Genomic DNA, 13,845 nt, shown 5'->3' on the forward strand with positions numbered 1-13,845 from the left:
GCTTTTACGAGTTCAAAGGGGAGAGAGATGAAGGATACATACGGGGGAAGGGGAGTCAAAGATACATGGCCCTCACACTCTGTCTGGAAAGCAGGGAACCGTAGAGTGCCACGACAGCGCATTATTTTATGCTCTGATGGGAGTGTGAAGAGGGTGTTCTGGTGAGCCTGCGTGGTGTAGTGGTTGAGAGCAGTGGTTTGGAGCGGCGGACTCTGATCTGGAGAACCAGGTTTGATTCCCTACTCCTCCACATGAGCGGACGGACGCTAATCTGGTGAACTGGATTGGTTTCCCCACTCCTCCACATGAAGCCAGCTGGGTGAACTTGGGCTAATCACGGCTTTCTTAGAGTTGTTTTTTTTTTAATATGCCGACTTTCTCTACCACTTAAGGGAGACTCAAACAGGCTTACAATCACCTTCCCTTCCCCACAACAGACACCCTGTGAGGTAGGTGGGGCTGAGATAGCTGTGTCTAGCCCAAGGTCACCCAGCTGGTTTCATGTGCAGGAGCGGGGAAACAAATCCAGTTCACCAGATTAGCCTCCGCCGCTCATGCAGAGGAGTGGAGGAATCAAACCCGGTTCTCCAGATCAGAGTCCACCGCTCCAAACCACCGCTCTTAACCACTACACCACGCTGGCTCTCTCAGCCCCACCTACTTCACAGGTTGTCTGTTGTGCAGAGGAGAAGGGAAGGCGATTGTAAGGCGGTTTGATTCTTCCTTAAGTGGTAGAGAAAGTCGGCACATCTCTGGTCGAAAATCACAATGATTGGAGGAGAGGAGGGAAGCCCCCAACATTCTGGGGAGTCATGGCTTCTGTGCTGCGGGGGCAGGAAACTGGGTCCCTCTCTGGGCCTGTAGGGCCCTGGCCAACCTGGCCACCGTCTGCGCGGTGCCCCATGATAGCCACCCCCTGGAAATGTCCCTGAAGCTTCTCCCTCACCCCGTAGATCCAGACCTCCAAGACCCAAGAGATGAACCTGCTGCGAGACCAGGTGGCCGCCGTGGGAGCCGAGTTGCAGCAGTGCCGGAGCGAGAAGGAGGCCCTGGCCGCCCAGCGGGATGACCTCAACACCCAGCTGCAGGTAGGCCTGCCTGTCGGGGGAGGGGGGGCTTCCCACGGTCCTCAGAGCAAGCCTGTTAGCTGCAGCTGCTTTGGCATGCTTTGGGCGGTGGGCAGGAAGCTCTTTGCAGGGCTCTCTGCTTCCTCCCTTCTCCCGGCCACAGTATGCAAAATGGCCAGCAGTGCGACTCTCGCCGCTCAAAGAACTGGCAGCAGCAAGAAGGTAAAGCTCAAGAGTTGTTAGCCTTGTTTTCTCTTCCAGCCTTCAAGAGCTTTCTTTCCTATTCCTCTTATTTCTTTACTGGCCAGCGTGGTGTAGTGGTTAAGAGCGGGTGGTTTGCAGCGGTGGACTCTGATCTGGAGAACCAGGTTGGATTTCCACTCCACATGAAGACAGCTGGATGACCTTGGGCCAGTCACGGCTCTCTCCGAACTCTCTCAGCCCCACCTACCTGTTGTGGGGAGGGGAAGGTGATTGTAAGCTGCTTTGAGACTCCTTAAAGATAGAGAAAGTCAGCATATAAAAACCAACTCTTCTTCTTCTTATACAATTATGCACGGGATGAGGAAAGTGGACAGAGAGATCTTTTTCTCCGTCTCCAATAGTACTAGAACTCAGGGAGTTCCAGATGAAGCTGATGGGCAATTGGCCCAAGTCAGTCACAGGGAAATACTGCTTTTCCCCAAAGAGTAATGTAACTGTGGAACTCACCGCCACAGAGGTAGCGATGGCCCTGAGCACAGATAGGTTCCAAAGGCAGGTTAGACAGACTCATGAAGAAGAGGTCCAGCAGGGCCTTATAGACAGGGTGACTCCCAGAGGCGGCCAACCCAGAGGTAATGTCAGGGGAAGGCCTTGGCCTCTGCGTTAGGGGTTGTTGTTCCTCCACTGGGCCTCCTATACTGGATTAGACTGACCGCTGGCACGATCCTCCGGGGATCCTCTGAGGTTCTCGTGTGTTTGCTCTCCTAGGAGTCGCTCCGGGCCAACACCCGCCTCCTGGAGCAGCTGCAGGAGCTCGGGCAGGAGAAGGAGCTCTTGTCCCAAGACCTTGATGAAACGAGGAAGGTAAGTGGAAGGCGGGCCGAGCTTTGTCGCGCTCGGAGCCCCTCTCGCCCAAAGTATATTGCGACGCTTCGCCCGCTCGTTTAAAAATGCTTTCTCAGCTCGTCGTTTTCCCAGGTGACTGGGGCACTTTGGACAGAAAGTATTCCGTGCCCCTTGAAGCCCAGATTTTTTTATTCTGAAGCATTAAAAAAAATTGTGGGTGAGTTGTGCAAGCGGGGAGGGTATGAGGAAAGCGAGAGGCTTAGAGGGGGAGGATGGGGAGGGGGTTAGACCCTACACGGGTTCAGTCAGAGATTTGAAGGATGCTGTAAAGCGGTTCTTCTGGAGTAATGGAGGCTCTGCCCGCTTCCCTCTGGTTTCTGTTAGAAACTGCCCAGCTTTTCTGCAACAGTGAGGACTAGAAACTTAGCATTCTATATCTTTTTTTTTAAGCTGAGGTTTACAGGATTCGTGTTACACACTTTCTTATCACACAGATCACACACCCCCTGCCTAAATGTCGTTCCCATTTGCGTAGACCCAGATTTGTCTTTTCCTGGCTCTTGGGGCATAGGCAGGATGCTGCTGCAGTCATCTTGCTTGTGGGCTTCATGGAGGCACCTGGAGGAGGAGGATGGGGCTATCCATGGCTACTAGTACAAGTGGATATTAGCCATGATGCAGGCCTAATCTCTCCAGGATCAGAGGAGCATGCCCAGTGGATTAGGTACCGGGGAACACAGGCAGGATAATGCTGCTGCAGTCATCTTGCTTGTGGGCTTCCTGGAGGCACCTGGTTGGCCACTGTGTGAACAGACTGCTGGACTGGATGGGCCTTGGTCTGATCCAGCAGGGCTTTCCTTATGTTCTTATGGAGGATGGGTCTATCCATGGCTACTAGTCCAAATGGATACTAGTCATGATGCATACCTATTCTCTCCAGTATCCAAGGAGCATGCCTATTATAGCAGGTGCTGTAGAACACAGGCAGGACAATGCTGCTGCAGTTGTCTTGTTTGTGGGCTTCCTACAAGCACTTGGTTAGCCACTGTGTGAACAGACTGCTGAGCTTGATGGGCCTGGGTCTGATCCAGCAGGGCTTTCCTTATGTTCTCATGTCATCCGGCCCTCCTAAGGGGCAGCCAAATGCACTGGGGAGCCTCTATCGCCTCTGCTCTGCTCTGAGGTCTCTCAGAGGTGGCACTGGGGGAGGGGGTTGTCCCTTAGAGCCGTCGCCGCGCCCAGTCCGCTCAGCATGGGGGCGACCGCACCACCCTCTGACCCTGTGCCCGCCGCTTTCCAGACGGCGGAGAAGCGCAAGACCATGCTGGACGAGATGGCCATCGAGACCCAGCAGGAAAAGGGGCGCCACAAGGAGGAGCTGGGCAACCTGCGCCTGCAGCACGAGAAGGAGGTGCTGGCGGTGCGGGCGCTCTACGAGCGGGAGCTGCGGGAGCTGCACGAGCACAAGAAGCGGCAGGAGGACGAGCTGCGCGGCCAGCTCAAGGAAGAGAAGGTAGGCCCAGGCCCTCCCTGCGGCACCCCGGTCTTCCGGGTGTCGTGAACTTCCCCCAGCACACACATACCGAACAGTTTCAAACCTCACAGGGGCAAGCCCAAGGGTACTCCAGAAATTGAGTCCGAGGGTTCAAGCCGAGTTGTGGGGAGGGGAAGGGAAGGCGACTGTAAACCTGTGTGATTCTTAAGTGGTAGAGAAAGTCGGCATATAAAAAACAACTCTTCTCCTTCTTTAGGCTCGCAGCCAGGAGCTGGAGTCCATGCAGGCAACCGTGGAAGAGCTACGCCTCCAGATCCAGTCCATGGACGGCACCAAGGGCTGGTTTGAGCGGCGGCTGAAGGAGGCCGAGGTGAGAAGTTGGTCTCCGGGAGAGCAACGTGTGGATCTGATCCCCCCCCCCCCGATGGCTCTGCACAATTCTGCTCGCATCCCCCATCCTCCTGGGCTCCTGCTTCTCCCAAGTCAATTGTTTTTACTCGTTAAAGTATTTACAGCCCACTTTTATCCCCCAGAGGATTCCAAAGTGATACTAGTGAGGATGCATACCTGTTCTCTCCAGGATCAGAGGAGCATGCCTATTTCATTAGGTGCCGTGGAACTCAGGCAGGGCAATGCTGCTGCAGTCGTCTTGCTTGTGGGCTTCCTGGAGGTACCTGGTTGGCCCCTGTGTGAACAAACGGCTGGAATTGATGGGCCTTGGTCTGATCCAGCAGGGCTTTCCTTGTGGTCTTATTAAGGATGGGACTATCCATGGCTACTAATCAAAATGAATACTAGTCATGATGCATACCCATTATCTCCAGGATCAGAGGAGCATGCCTGTTATATTAGGTGCCGTGGAACACAGGCAGGATAACGCTGCTGCAGTCGTCTTGTTTGTGGGCTTCCTGGAGGCACCTAGTTGGCCACTGTGTGAACAGACTGCTGAACTTGATGGACCTTGATCTGATCCAGCAGGGCTTTTCTTATGTTCTTATGCCATACAGAGGCAGGCAATGGCAAGCCACCTCTGAATGTCTCTTGCCTTGACCTGGATGGCCCAGGCTAGCCTGATCTTGCAAGACAAGCAGGGCCTGCTTGTGGGCTTCCTGGAGGCACCTGGTTGGCCACTGTGTGGATTGATGGGCCTCGGTCTGATCCAGCAGGGCTTTCCTTATGTTCTCATGGAGGATGAGGCTATCCATGGCTACTAGTCCAAATGGATACTAGTCATGATGCATACTTATTCTCTCCAGTCTCAGAGGAGCTTGCCTGTCATATTAGGTGCTGTGGAACACAGGCGGGATAATGTTGCTGCAGTCGTCTTACTTGTGGGCTTCCTAGAGGCACCTGGTTGGCCACTATGTGAACAGACTGCTGGACTTGATGGACCTTGGTCTGATCCAGCAGGGCTTTCCTTATGGTCTTATGTTAAAGCGGATCACAACAAAAATACAGTATAAGTAAGCCAAAATAAACAAAGCCAGCAATACTTCTGGGCAGGTTAGGGTTCTTTTGCTGGTTCCACCAAAGACACGATCTGTGAGTCGCAAGTGAAGAGTCCTTCGTCTTGCACCCAGGGATTTGCACCTCTTAACCACGCCCAGCTTTAAAGCACCTTCAGGGAGAGGAAGATTTTTACCTTCACCTTCATGGAGAGTCAATTTTTATGCCCTGATTCTCTCTACCTTTTAAGGAGAATCAAACAGGCTTACAATCTCCTTCCTTTCCTCTCCCCACAACAGACACCCTGTGAGGTAGGTGGGGCTGAGAGAATTCTAAGAGAGCTGTGACTAGCCCAGGGTCTCACCCAGCTAGCTTCAAGTGGAGGAGCGGGGAATTGAACCCGGCTCACCGGATTAGAGTCTGCTGCTCATGTGGAGGAGTGAGGAATCAAATCCAGCTCTCCAGATTAGAGACTGTCGCTCATGGGAGGAGCAGCGAATCAAACCTGGTTCTCCAGGTTAGAGTCCACTGCTCATGTGGAGGGGTGGGGAATCAAAAGAGCTTTGTGGCCTTCCCCTGCCCACCTTGGAACGGCATGCAGAGGCCCAGCTCCGAAAGGGCTCCTTTCCGAAGGGTTCGTGGAAGCTCACGCACCTTCCTCCCACGAGCCTGATCCTTCCTCCGTCTTCCCCTAGGAGCTGATCGAAAAGCACCAACAGGAACACACAGAGGCTGTGATCGCCTTGAAGGAGCAGCATTTGGCTGATCTGCAGGTACGGGTGTGGGGTGGCAAGCTCCCTCCTCCATGCCACCTGGGCGGGAGGCATCTTCTGTGCTTCTGCCAGCTGTTGCCCGCTTGCTGCGATCTGGGGGGTGGCCTTGGGTGGAGTGACCGTGTGGAGGCTGTGGGGACCTTCTGCCCCCCTGACATTTGTGCTTAGAAGAAAAAAGAGGGGACTAGAACCCAGCCTAGAAAACGGAAGTTGGGTACCCAAGTTTGGGTGGGATGGGAAAAATATATAAATGAAAATATATAATTTATTAAAAGCACTTTATAAGAATTAAAATTATTTAAAAACCGTTAAAATAGCACAATGGCATTACTTAAGGTTGATGTCTGTCACCACAAGCCAAACGCTTTTCGGCCTTTTTGACCTTCCTCAATGGTCTATTTAATGTGTGTGTGTGTTTTATATATGATTTAAATAGACCACTGAGGAAGGCCATATAGGCCAAAACTCGTTTGGCTTGTTTTAATGGTTTTTAAATAGTTTTAATTCTTATATAGCACTTCTAATAAATTATATATTTTCATTATTTATATATATTTTTTTTCATCCCACCCAACTTTGGGTACCCAACCCCTGCACCTGGATGGACCAAGGAGCGTACCCTGCAGTCTCTCAGGCGACCCTATTGGAGACCCGTTTCCTAAGCCAAGTGCCGGGTCAGGGCGGGGGGAGCTCAGCTGGGCATCTCTTCCCTCACGAGAGCCTCGCTTTTGTGCACGGCGTTATGTAGTCTAAGAGGTATTGACAGAGGCTAGATGGCCATCTGTCAGCAATGCTGATTCTGTGAACTTGGGCAGATCATAAGAGGGAGGGCAGGAAGGGTTGCGTCAGTGTTTGGCTCTCCTGGCCCTTTCTTGCATGCCCAGGGTAGTGCCAATCGCCACTTTCAGGGCAGGAAGCAATTTTCCACCAGGCCAGATTGGCCAGGGATCCTGGAGGGGTTTTTTTGGCCATCTTCTGGAACAGACTTCCTTGGGAGGTGGTGGGCTCTCCTTCCTTGGAGGTTTTGAAGCAGAGGCTCGATGGCCATCTGTCAGCAATGCTGATTCTATAACCTTAGGCAGATAATGAGAGGGAAGGCATCTTGGCCATCTTCTGGGCATGGAGTAGGGGTTCTCTGGGGGTGTTGGGGGAGGTAGTTGTGAATTTCCTCCTTGCAAACGGTCCTCCAGTTGAGCACAAGCAGTTGCAGGCTTGTGGGGGGTCCCCTTTGTGCAGGTGAGCGTGTCGTTCGGCCTTCGGGCGCCCCTCCCGCTTTTAATTTCTCCCCTGATTTAAGCCTCGACTCTCCCTGCCCAGCTAAAGGACCAGGAAGTGGAAGTGACCAAAGAGAGTCTGCGAGGAGTCGAACGAGCCAGAGATGAGCACGTAGAGGCAATCAACCGGCTGAAGCAGGTGTGTGCGTGTGCGCGCAGCCACCTGCCATCTTCCCCCAGGAACGGCTGCTTGGCAGTGCGAGGTTCCCAGGTCCATCTGTTCCTTCCCTTCCTGCCATGACGGCCCATTTGCCAGATTGCTTTTATTTATTGACATCTCCGTGCTGCCTTGCTTCCTTGGACCTCAAGGCAGCAGACCTGGGGGTGGGGGTGGGGAATCCAGGTGCCCACCAGACTCAGACCGGCTTGGCTTGAGCAACGTTGCTTTTACACTGTGCTCAGAGAACCGGTTGCATGAGTTATCTCCGTTGCACAGTGCCTGGCACAGATCAGCAGGTGGCGCCATCCCTCCCTGATTCAGGAATTTGGGCCGAGATTTCTCAGTTCCGGGATAATCGGGAGCCCTGGCTTCCCGAAGTCGGAGGCTTTTGAGCATAGCGGGGTTGCTTTGTGCATCTTATATCCCACTCCAGATACCTCCCATGGGAGGGGCCGGGGCTCAGTGACAGAGCCTCCGCTTGGCATGCAGAGAGTCCCAGGTTCAATCACCGGCATCTCCTGTTACAGGGACCAGGCGAGTAGGTGATGTGAAAGACCTCTGCCTGAGACCCTGGAGAGCCATGGGAGGGGCCGTAGCTCACTGGTAAGAGCATCTGCTAGGCATGCAGAAGGTCCCAGGTCCATCTCCTGTTAAAAGGACCAGGCAGTAGGTGACGGGAAAGACCTCTGCATGAGACTCTGGAGAGCTGCTGCCGGTCCTGAGTAGACAATACTGACTTTGATGGACCGAGGGTCTGATTCAGTAGAAGGCAGCTTCACGTGTTCATACTGAAAACTGCGCCCTGAGTCTTCCCACCTTGAGATCTCTCTCTCTCTCTCTCTCTCTCTCCCCCTCTCTCTCTCTCTCTCCCTCTCTCCCTCCTCCCTCCCTCTCTCTCTCTCTCCCTCCCTCCCTCCCTCCCTCCCTCCCTCTCTCTCTCTCTCTCTCTCTCTCCCCCCTCCCTCCCTCTCTCCCTCCCTCCCTCTCTCTCTCTCTCTCTCTCTTTCTTTCTTTCTTTCTTTCTTTCTTTATTTCTTTTCTTTCTTTCTTTCTCTCTCTCTCTCTCTCTCTCTCTCTCTCTCTCTCTCTCCCTCCCCCTCTCTCTCTCTCTCTCTCTCTCTCTCCCTCTCTCTCTCTCTCTCTCTCTCTCTCTCCCTCTCTCTCTCTCTCTCTCCCTCTCTCTCTCCCTCTCTCCCTCTCTCTCTCCCTCTCTCTCTCTCTCCCTCCCTCCCTCCCTCCCTCCCTCTCTCTCTCTCTCTCTCTCTCTCTCTCTCTCTCTCTCTCTCTCTCTCTCTCTCCTCTCTCCCTCTCTCCCTCTCTCCCTCTCTCCCTCTCCTCCTCTCCCTCTCTCCCTCCCCTCTCTCCTCCCTCTCTCTCCCTCTCTCCCTCTCTCCCTCTCTCTCTCTCTCTCTCTCTCTCTCTCTCTCTCTCTCTCTCTCTCTCGGAGGCTGGCGCTTTGAAGGATGAAGACAGCTGTTGGGTGTTTTGCCGATCCTTAAAAGCGTGGCGGAAATGCACTCTGACACCTTTGGGGGCGCCCGGAGTCAGGAAGGGTGGACGCTCGTTGACAGCCCTGTCTCTCTTGCAGGAGGTGAAGGACACGGTCGACGGGCAGCGGATCCTGGAGAGAAAGGAAGTGCTGCGGTGAGCAGAGAAGTTTCCCGGGGGGCCGGGGAGGAGGGGGATGTGCCTGTGCGCATTTGACCGAGGCAGGATGTCCAGTGGAGGAGGGGTTGTTCTAATCGCTGAACTTTGCCTGCCAATCTGGCTCGCTCCGGCCGTTCCCAGTTCTCTCAGGCTCCAGCAAATCCACTCTGTTGTCAGGTTTTGGAGGAATTTCCAGGCTGAGGTTTGTTGGTGAGCCAGGAGGCGAGAAGGCTCCCGGGGTTTGCTTCTCTTCCCCCCCTCCCCCACGCACGACACAGGCGAAAGAGCAGGAAAGTTCAGTTGCCGTTGCACACCGCAATGCGTCACTGCAGTTCCCACTGGGGCAACCAGGGCCGAGGGGCTGGAAAGGAGGCGGAAGGGCTGCTGTGATTGATGCAGGCATGGCCACTGCGCTCCCCCCAGGGTCACACAGGAACACAGGAAGCTGCCTTCTACTGAACCAGGCCCTCAATCCGTCAAAGTCAGTATTGTCTACACAGACCGGCAGCGGCTCTCCAGGGTCTCAGGTGGAAGTCTTTCATATCGCCTACCTGCCTAGTCCCTTTAACTGGAGATGCCGGGAATTGAACCTGGGACCTTCTACATGCCAAGCAGAGGCTCTACCAGTGAGCCTCAGCTCCTTCCCTGCAATACAGTTAGAATTGAACAATTGAGGCTGCCTTCTACTGAATCAGACCCTCGGCCCATCAGAGTCAGCTTCGTCTACTCAGCCCAGCAGCGGCTCTCCAGGGTCTCAGGCAGAGGTCTTTCATAGCACTCCTACCTGCCTAGTCCCTTTAACTGGAGATGCCGGGGATTGAACCTGGGACCTTCTGCATGCCAAACAGATTCCCTGCCACTGAGCCAGAGTCCCCCTGCCTGGTGTGGGGGAGAGGCAAAGTTCTTTGAAAGAATTGCGGAGGTGCCTTCCCTCCCCAATATGCATGTATGTGTGTATGTATTTTTAAATGAAATGATATTTTCATTTTAAAAGGCATCCTCTTAATCAGAGCTTCTGTCTGAAACAGTTTTCAGAGGGTTGCTGTTTTGGTCTGCCGTAAACGAGCTAGATTTGAGTCCAGTAGCCCCTGGGAGACCAGCACGATTTTGGGGTATAAGCTTTCGAGGGTCAGAGATCTCTGAAGAAACTCAAAGCTCTCTTAAGGAGGGAGCTCGTACTCTCAGAAGCGTATGCCCTGAAAATCTTGTTGGTCTCTAAGGTGGCGCTGGACTCCAATCTAGCTGTTCTGCCTGAAATTGTGAAGATTTACTATTAGAATTAAAAATAAGCGCACTCCTTGGCATTATGGGGTTGGCTCCGCCTCCCGCAGTGGCCATTTTGGGGGTTGCGCCCACCAGAATTCCACAGGTGGTCCCAGGCTCAGAAAAGTTGGGGACCCGAGATTTTATCCTGTCCTATACAACTATCTAATCTGGAACCTTTCATCAGAACATAAGAAAGGCCCTGCTGGATCAGACCAAGGACCATCAAGTCCAGCAGTCTGTTGACACAGTGGCCAACCAGGTGCCTCTAGGAAGTTCACAAGCAAGATGACTGCAGCAACATTATCCTGCCTGTGTTCCTAAGCACCCAATATAATAGGCATGCGCCTCTGATCCTGGAGAGAATAGGCATGCAGCATGACTAGTAGCTATTTGGACTAGTAGCCACGGACAACCCCATCCTCCATAAGAACATAAGAAGAGCCCTGCCGGATCAGACCAAGGCCCATCAAGTCCAGCAGTCTGTTCCCACCGTGGCCAGCCAGGTGCCTCTAAGAAGCCCACAACTAGACGACTGCAGCAGCATTATCCTGCCTGCGTTCAACTTCACCTAATATCACAGGCCTTCTCCTCTGTTCCTGGAGAGAATAGGCATGCATCATGGCTAGTATCCATTTTGACTAGTAGCCATGGATAGCCCCATCCTCCATAAGAACATAAGAAAAGCCCTGCTGGATCAGACCCCAGGTCCATCAAGTCCAGCAGTCCGTTCACACAGTGGCCAACCAGGTGCCTCTAGGAAGCCCACAAGCAAGACGACTGCAGCAGCAGCATCCTGCCTGTGTTTCACAGCACCTAATATAATAGGCATGCTTCTCTGATCCTGGAGATAATGGGTATGCATCATGGCTAATATCCATTTTGACTAGTAGCCCTGTCCTCCATGAACATGCTCACTTCCCATGAACGTGTTCACTCCATGTTCACTCCCCTCTTCAAGCCTTCCAAGTTGGCAGCTTATACCCTGAAAATCCTGGTGGGGCCAACAGCTGTGGCCCAGCACTGGAAGGAAAAGGGATTCAGCCCTCGTTGGGCGGCAGCCCGGCAGCCCTGTTCTTCTGTCTCGCGTGTCGAAAGCTGAAAACAGGTTGGGGAGCGAAGCCTGTGCCGGGCCTGGCCTCCAACTCTGACGTTTCACCCCCTCCTTCCGCCCCTTCCCCCTCCTGACAGTTGAAGGACCTAAAACGGCAGCTCCACCTGGAGCGGAAGCGGGCGGACAAACTCCAGGAGCGGCTCCAGGAAATCTTGACCAATAGCAAGAGCGGACAGGTAAGAGGATGCTCTCTGAGAAGAGCGCCGCGTGCTGATCCTTTCCTCTCCTAGAGGGGGTGCTGTTTCATCATAAGTTGTGATGGTATTTTTCCGTGTATAAGACGGCCTTTTTTCTTTAAAAATTAGCCCCAAAATTAGGGGGGTTGTCTTACACATGGAAGGTGGCTGTTGCTGCTGGCCCCGAGACAGGCGGGGCCGGCGGCAACAGTCACCTCTTTCCCTGCTTGCGAGGGGAAGAGTCTTGTGCCCTGGCCAGCCAGCGTCTGGCATTGACACCAGTCGCCGCCCACCCCTGGACGCCGGCGGCCTGGGGACAGGACTCTTTGGCCGCTCCCTCTCTTTCCCCTGTCCGGCCAGCATCTGGCATTTAAACCGGTTGCTGGGTGGGCAGCAACTGGTTTAAGTGCCAGACACTGGCATTTAAAGACGCCCCCATGTACAAGACGACCCCTATTTTTTCTTAGTTTTAGGTTAAAAAAATAGGGGTCGTCTTACGCATGGGGGCATCTTATAGACAGGAAAATACGGTAAATATGAGCCGCCGGTATGATGTGGCGACAAAAAAGGCTAATGCGATCTCGGGGTGCATCAACAGAGGAACCGCTTTGACTGTTAGAAAATTCTTCCTAATGTCTAGACGGAAACTCTTTTGATTTAATTTCAGCCCGTTGGTTCTGATCCGGCCTTCTGGATGCTCTAGGCTGATCCTGCGTTGAGTGGGGGGTTGGACTAGATGACCCTGGTGGTCCCTTCCAACTCTATGATTCTATGACTGGAAGCATCAAACCAGCGGATTTCTCGAAACGAGCCATCTGGCGGAGTCCTGCAAGGGGCGGGATGCCAACCGAGGGGGAGAGTAGGCGTGAGCGTCGCGTCTGTGCCCGTGCAGTTATATATAACACACGTGTGAAAGACAGGCGGGTGGGCTGGCGGCTGAGGTGGGCTTTTGTGGCTGAGGCCAGTTGGAGCTGCAGTGAAAAAAGGGAAGGTGGGGGGAATCTGTGAGGGCCGTAAGTAAGGATAGGAGAGGATGCCGGGAAGGAGAAGCTGCTTTCTACTGAATCAGACCCTTAGGTCCATCAAAGTCAGTATTGTCTGCTCAGACCGGCAGCGGCTCTCCAGGGTCTCAGGCAGGGGTCTTTCACATCACCTGCTTGCCTAGTCCTTTTAACTGGAGATACCGGGGATTGAACCTGGGACCTCCTGCATGCCAAGCAGATGCTCTACCGCTGAGCCATGCTTCCTCAAATACCCATGAAGCTTCCTAATACTGAATGAGACCCTTGGTCCGTCGAAGTCAGTATTGTCTGCTCAGACTGGCAGCGGTTCTCCAGGGTCTCAGGCAGAGGTCTTTCACATCACCCACTTGCCTAGTCCCTTTAACTGGAGATGCCGGGGATTGAACCTGGGACCTCCTGCATGCCAAGCAGATGCTCTACCACTGAGCCACAGCCCCTCCCCAAAGGTTGTTCCTTTGGGCCTACTGAGAGGCAACTGGGGGAGGCCTGTCAAGATGCAGGAGGAAAACTGAAGGAAAATGTCCCGGTTTCTGTGGGTAAGGTGGCGGTTTCTCCTTCGGATACTGTTGAAATGGAGGTGGTTTTCAGGTGGTTGTTTTAAAGCCCTGCAAATAAAACCATTTGCGGGCAGCTTACATGAAGGGTCAAATTTTGAAGCCCTTTGGCAGCTAAAACCAAAGCCCTTTATTTGCCCTGTTTTGTTCCAGCAGCTGCTGGGTTTACTTCCACCACGAAGCCCACAGAGCCACAGTGACGTAGTGGTTAAAGAGTGGTGGGCTCTAATCTGGAGAACCGGGTTTGATTCCCCACTCCTCCCCATGAGCTGCGGAGGCTAATCTGGCAAACTGGATTTGTTTCCCCGCTCCTACACATGAACGGCGGACTGTAACCTGGAGAACCGGGTTCGATTGCCCACTCCTCCACATGAAGCCAGCTGGGTGACCTTGGGCTAGTCACAGTTCTCTCCGAACTCTCTTAGCTCCACCTACCGCACAAGGTGTCTGTTGCGGGGAGGGGAAGGGAAGGTGATCATAAGCTGCTTTGATTCTCCTTTAAAAGGTAGAGAAAGTCGGCATATAAAAACCAACTCTTCTTCCGTCTGCAGGAGGGAGATTGGCTGCTGTCGCCACTCACCCAGCCTGTGGAGGGCGCTGTCTTTCACCCCCTCCGCTCTTCTCTTGGTACCAGGACACACTGCTGTTTGGCCCCCTGGCAAACGGCAGGGCAGCTGCTGCTTTTCATCTCACCCGCTTTGATCTAAAGCATCCTGGAGGGTGCAGGGGACTTTCACTGCCTTTGGAATTCTCCTCCCTCGTTCCTCTCTCTCTAGAGCAACCTACACAAAAGAGTCCTTTCTC

At 53.5% G+C, this 13,845-nt stretch overlaps 1 protein-coding gene across 1 annotated transcript in view; it reads left to right on the plus strand.

Moving 5' to 3' along the window:
• GRIPAP1 (GRIP1 associated protein 1) overlaps window positions 1-13,845 on the plus strand; it is a 67,592-nt gene that overhangs the window by 21,102 nt on the left and 32,645 nt on the right. The window contains exons 14-22 of the mRNA XM_056852271.1: window positions 954-1,088; window positions 2,040-2,135; window positions 3,418-3,630; window positions 3,869-3,982; window positions 5,754-5,831; window positions 7,149-7,244; window positions 8,854-8,901; window positions 11,367-11,465; window position 12,591. Of these exons, the coding sequence (XP_056708249.1) occupies window positions 954-1,088; window positions 2,040-2,135; window positions 3,418-3,630; window positions 3,869-3,982; window positions 5,754-5,831; window positions 7,149-7,244; window positions 8,854-8,901; window positions 11,367-11,465; window position 12,591 (880 nt within the window). The remainder of the gene's footprint in view (window positions 1-953; window positions 1,089-2,039; window positions 2,136-3,417; window positions 3,631-3,868; window positions 3,983-5,753; window positions 5,832-7,148; window positions 7,245-8,853; window positions 8,902-11,366; window positions 11,466-12,590; window positions 12,592-13,845) is intronic.

The sequence above is a fragment of the Euleptes europaea genome, chromosome 1, assembly GCF_029931775.1.
Source record: "Euleptes europaea isolate rEulEur1 chromosome 1, rEulEur1.hap1, whole genome shotgun sequence".
Taxonomy (NCBI): Eukaryota; Metazoa; Chordata; class Lepidosauria; order Squamata; family Sphaerodactylidae; genus Euleptes; species Euleptes europaea.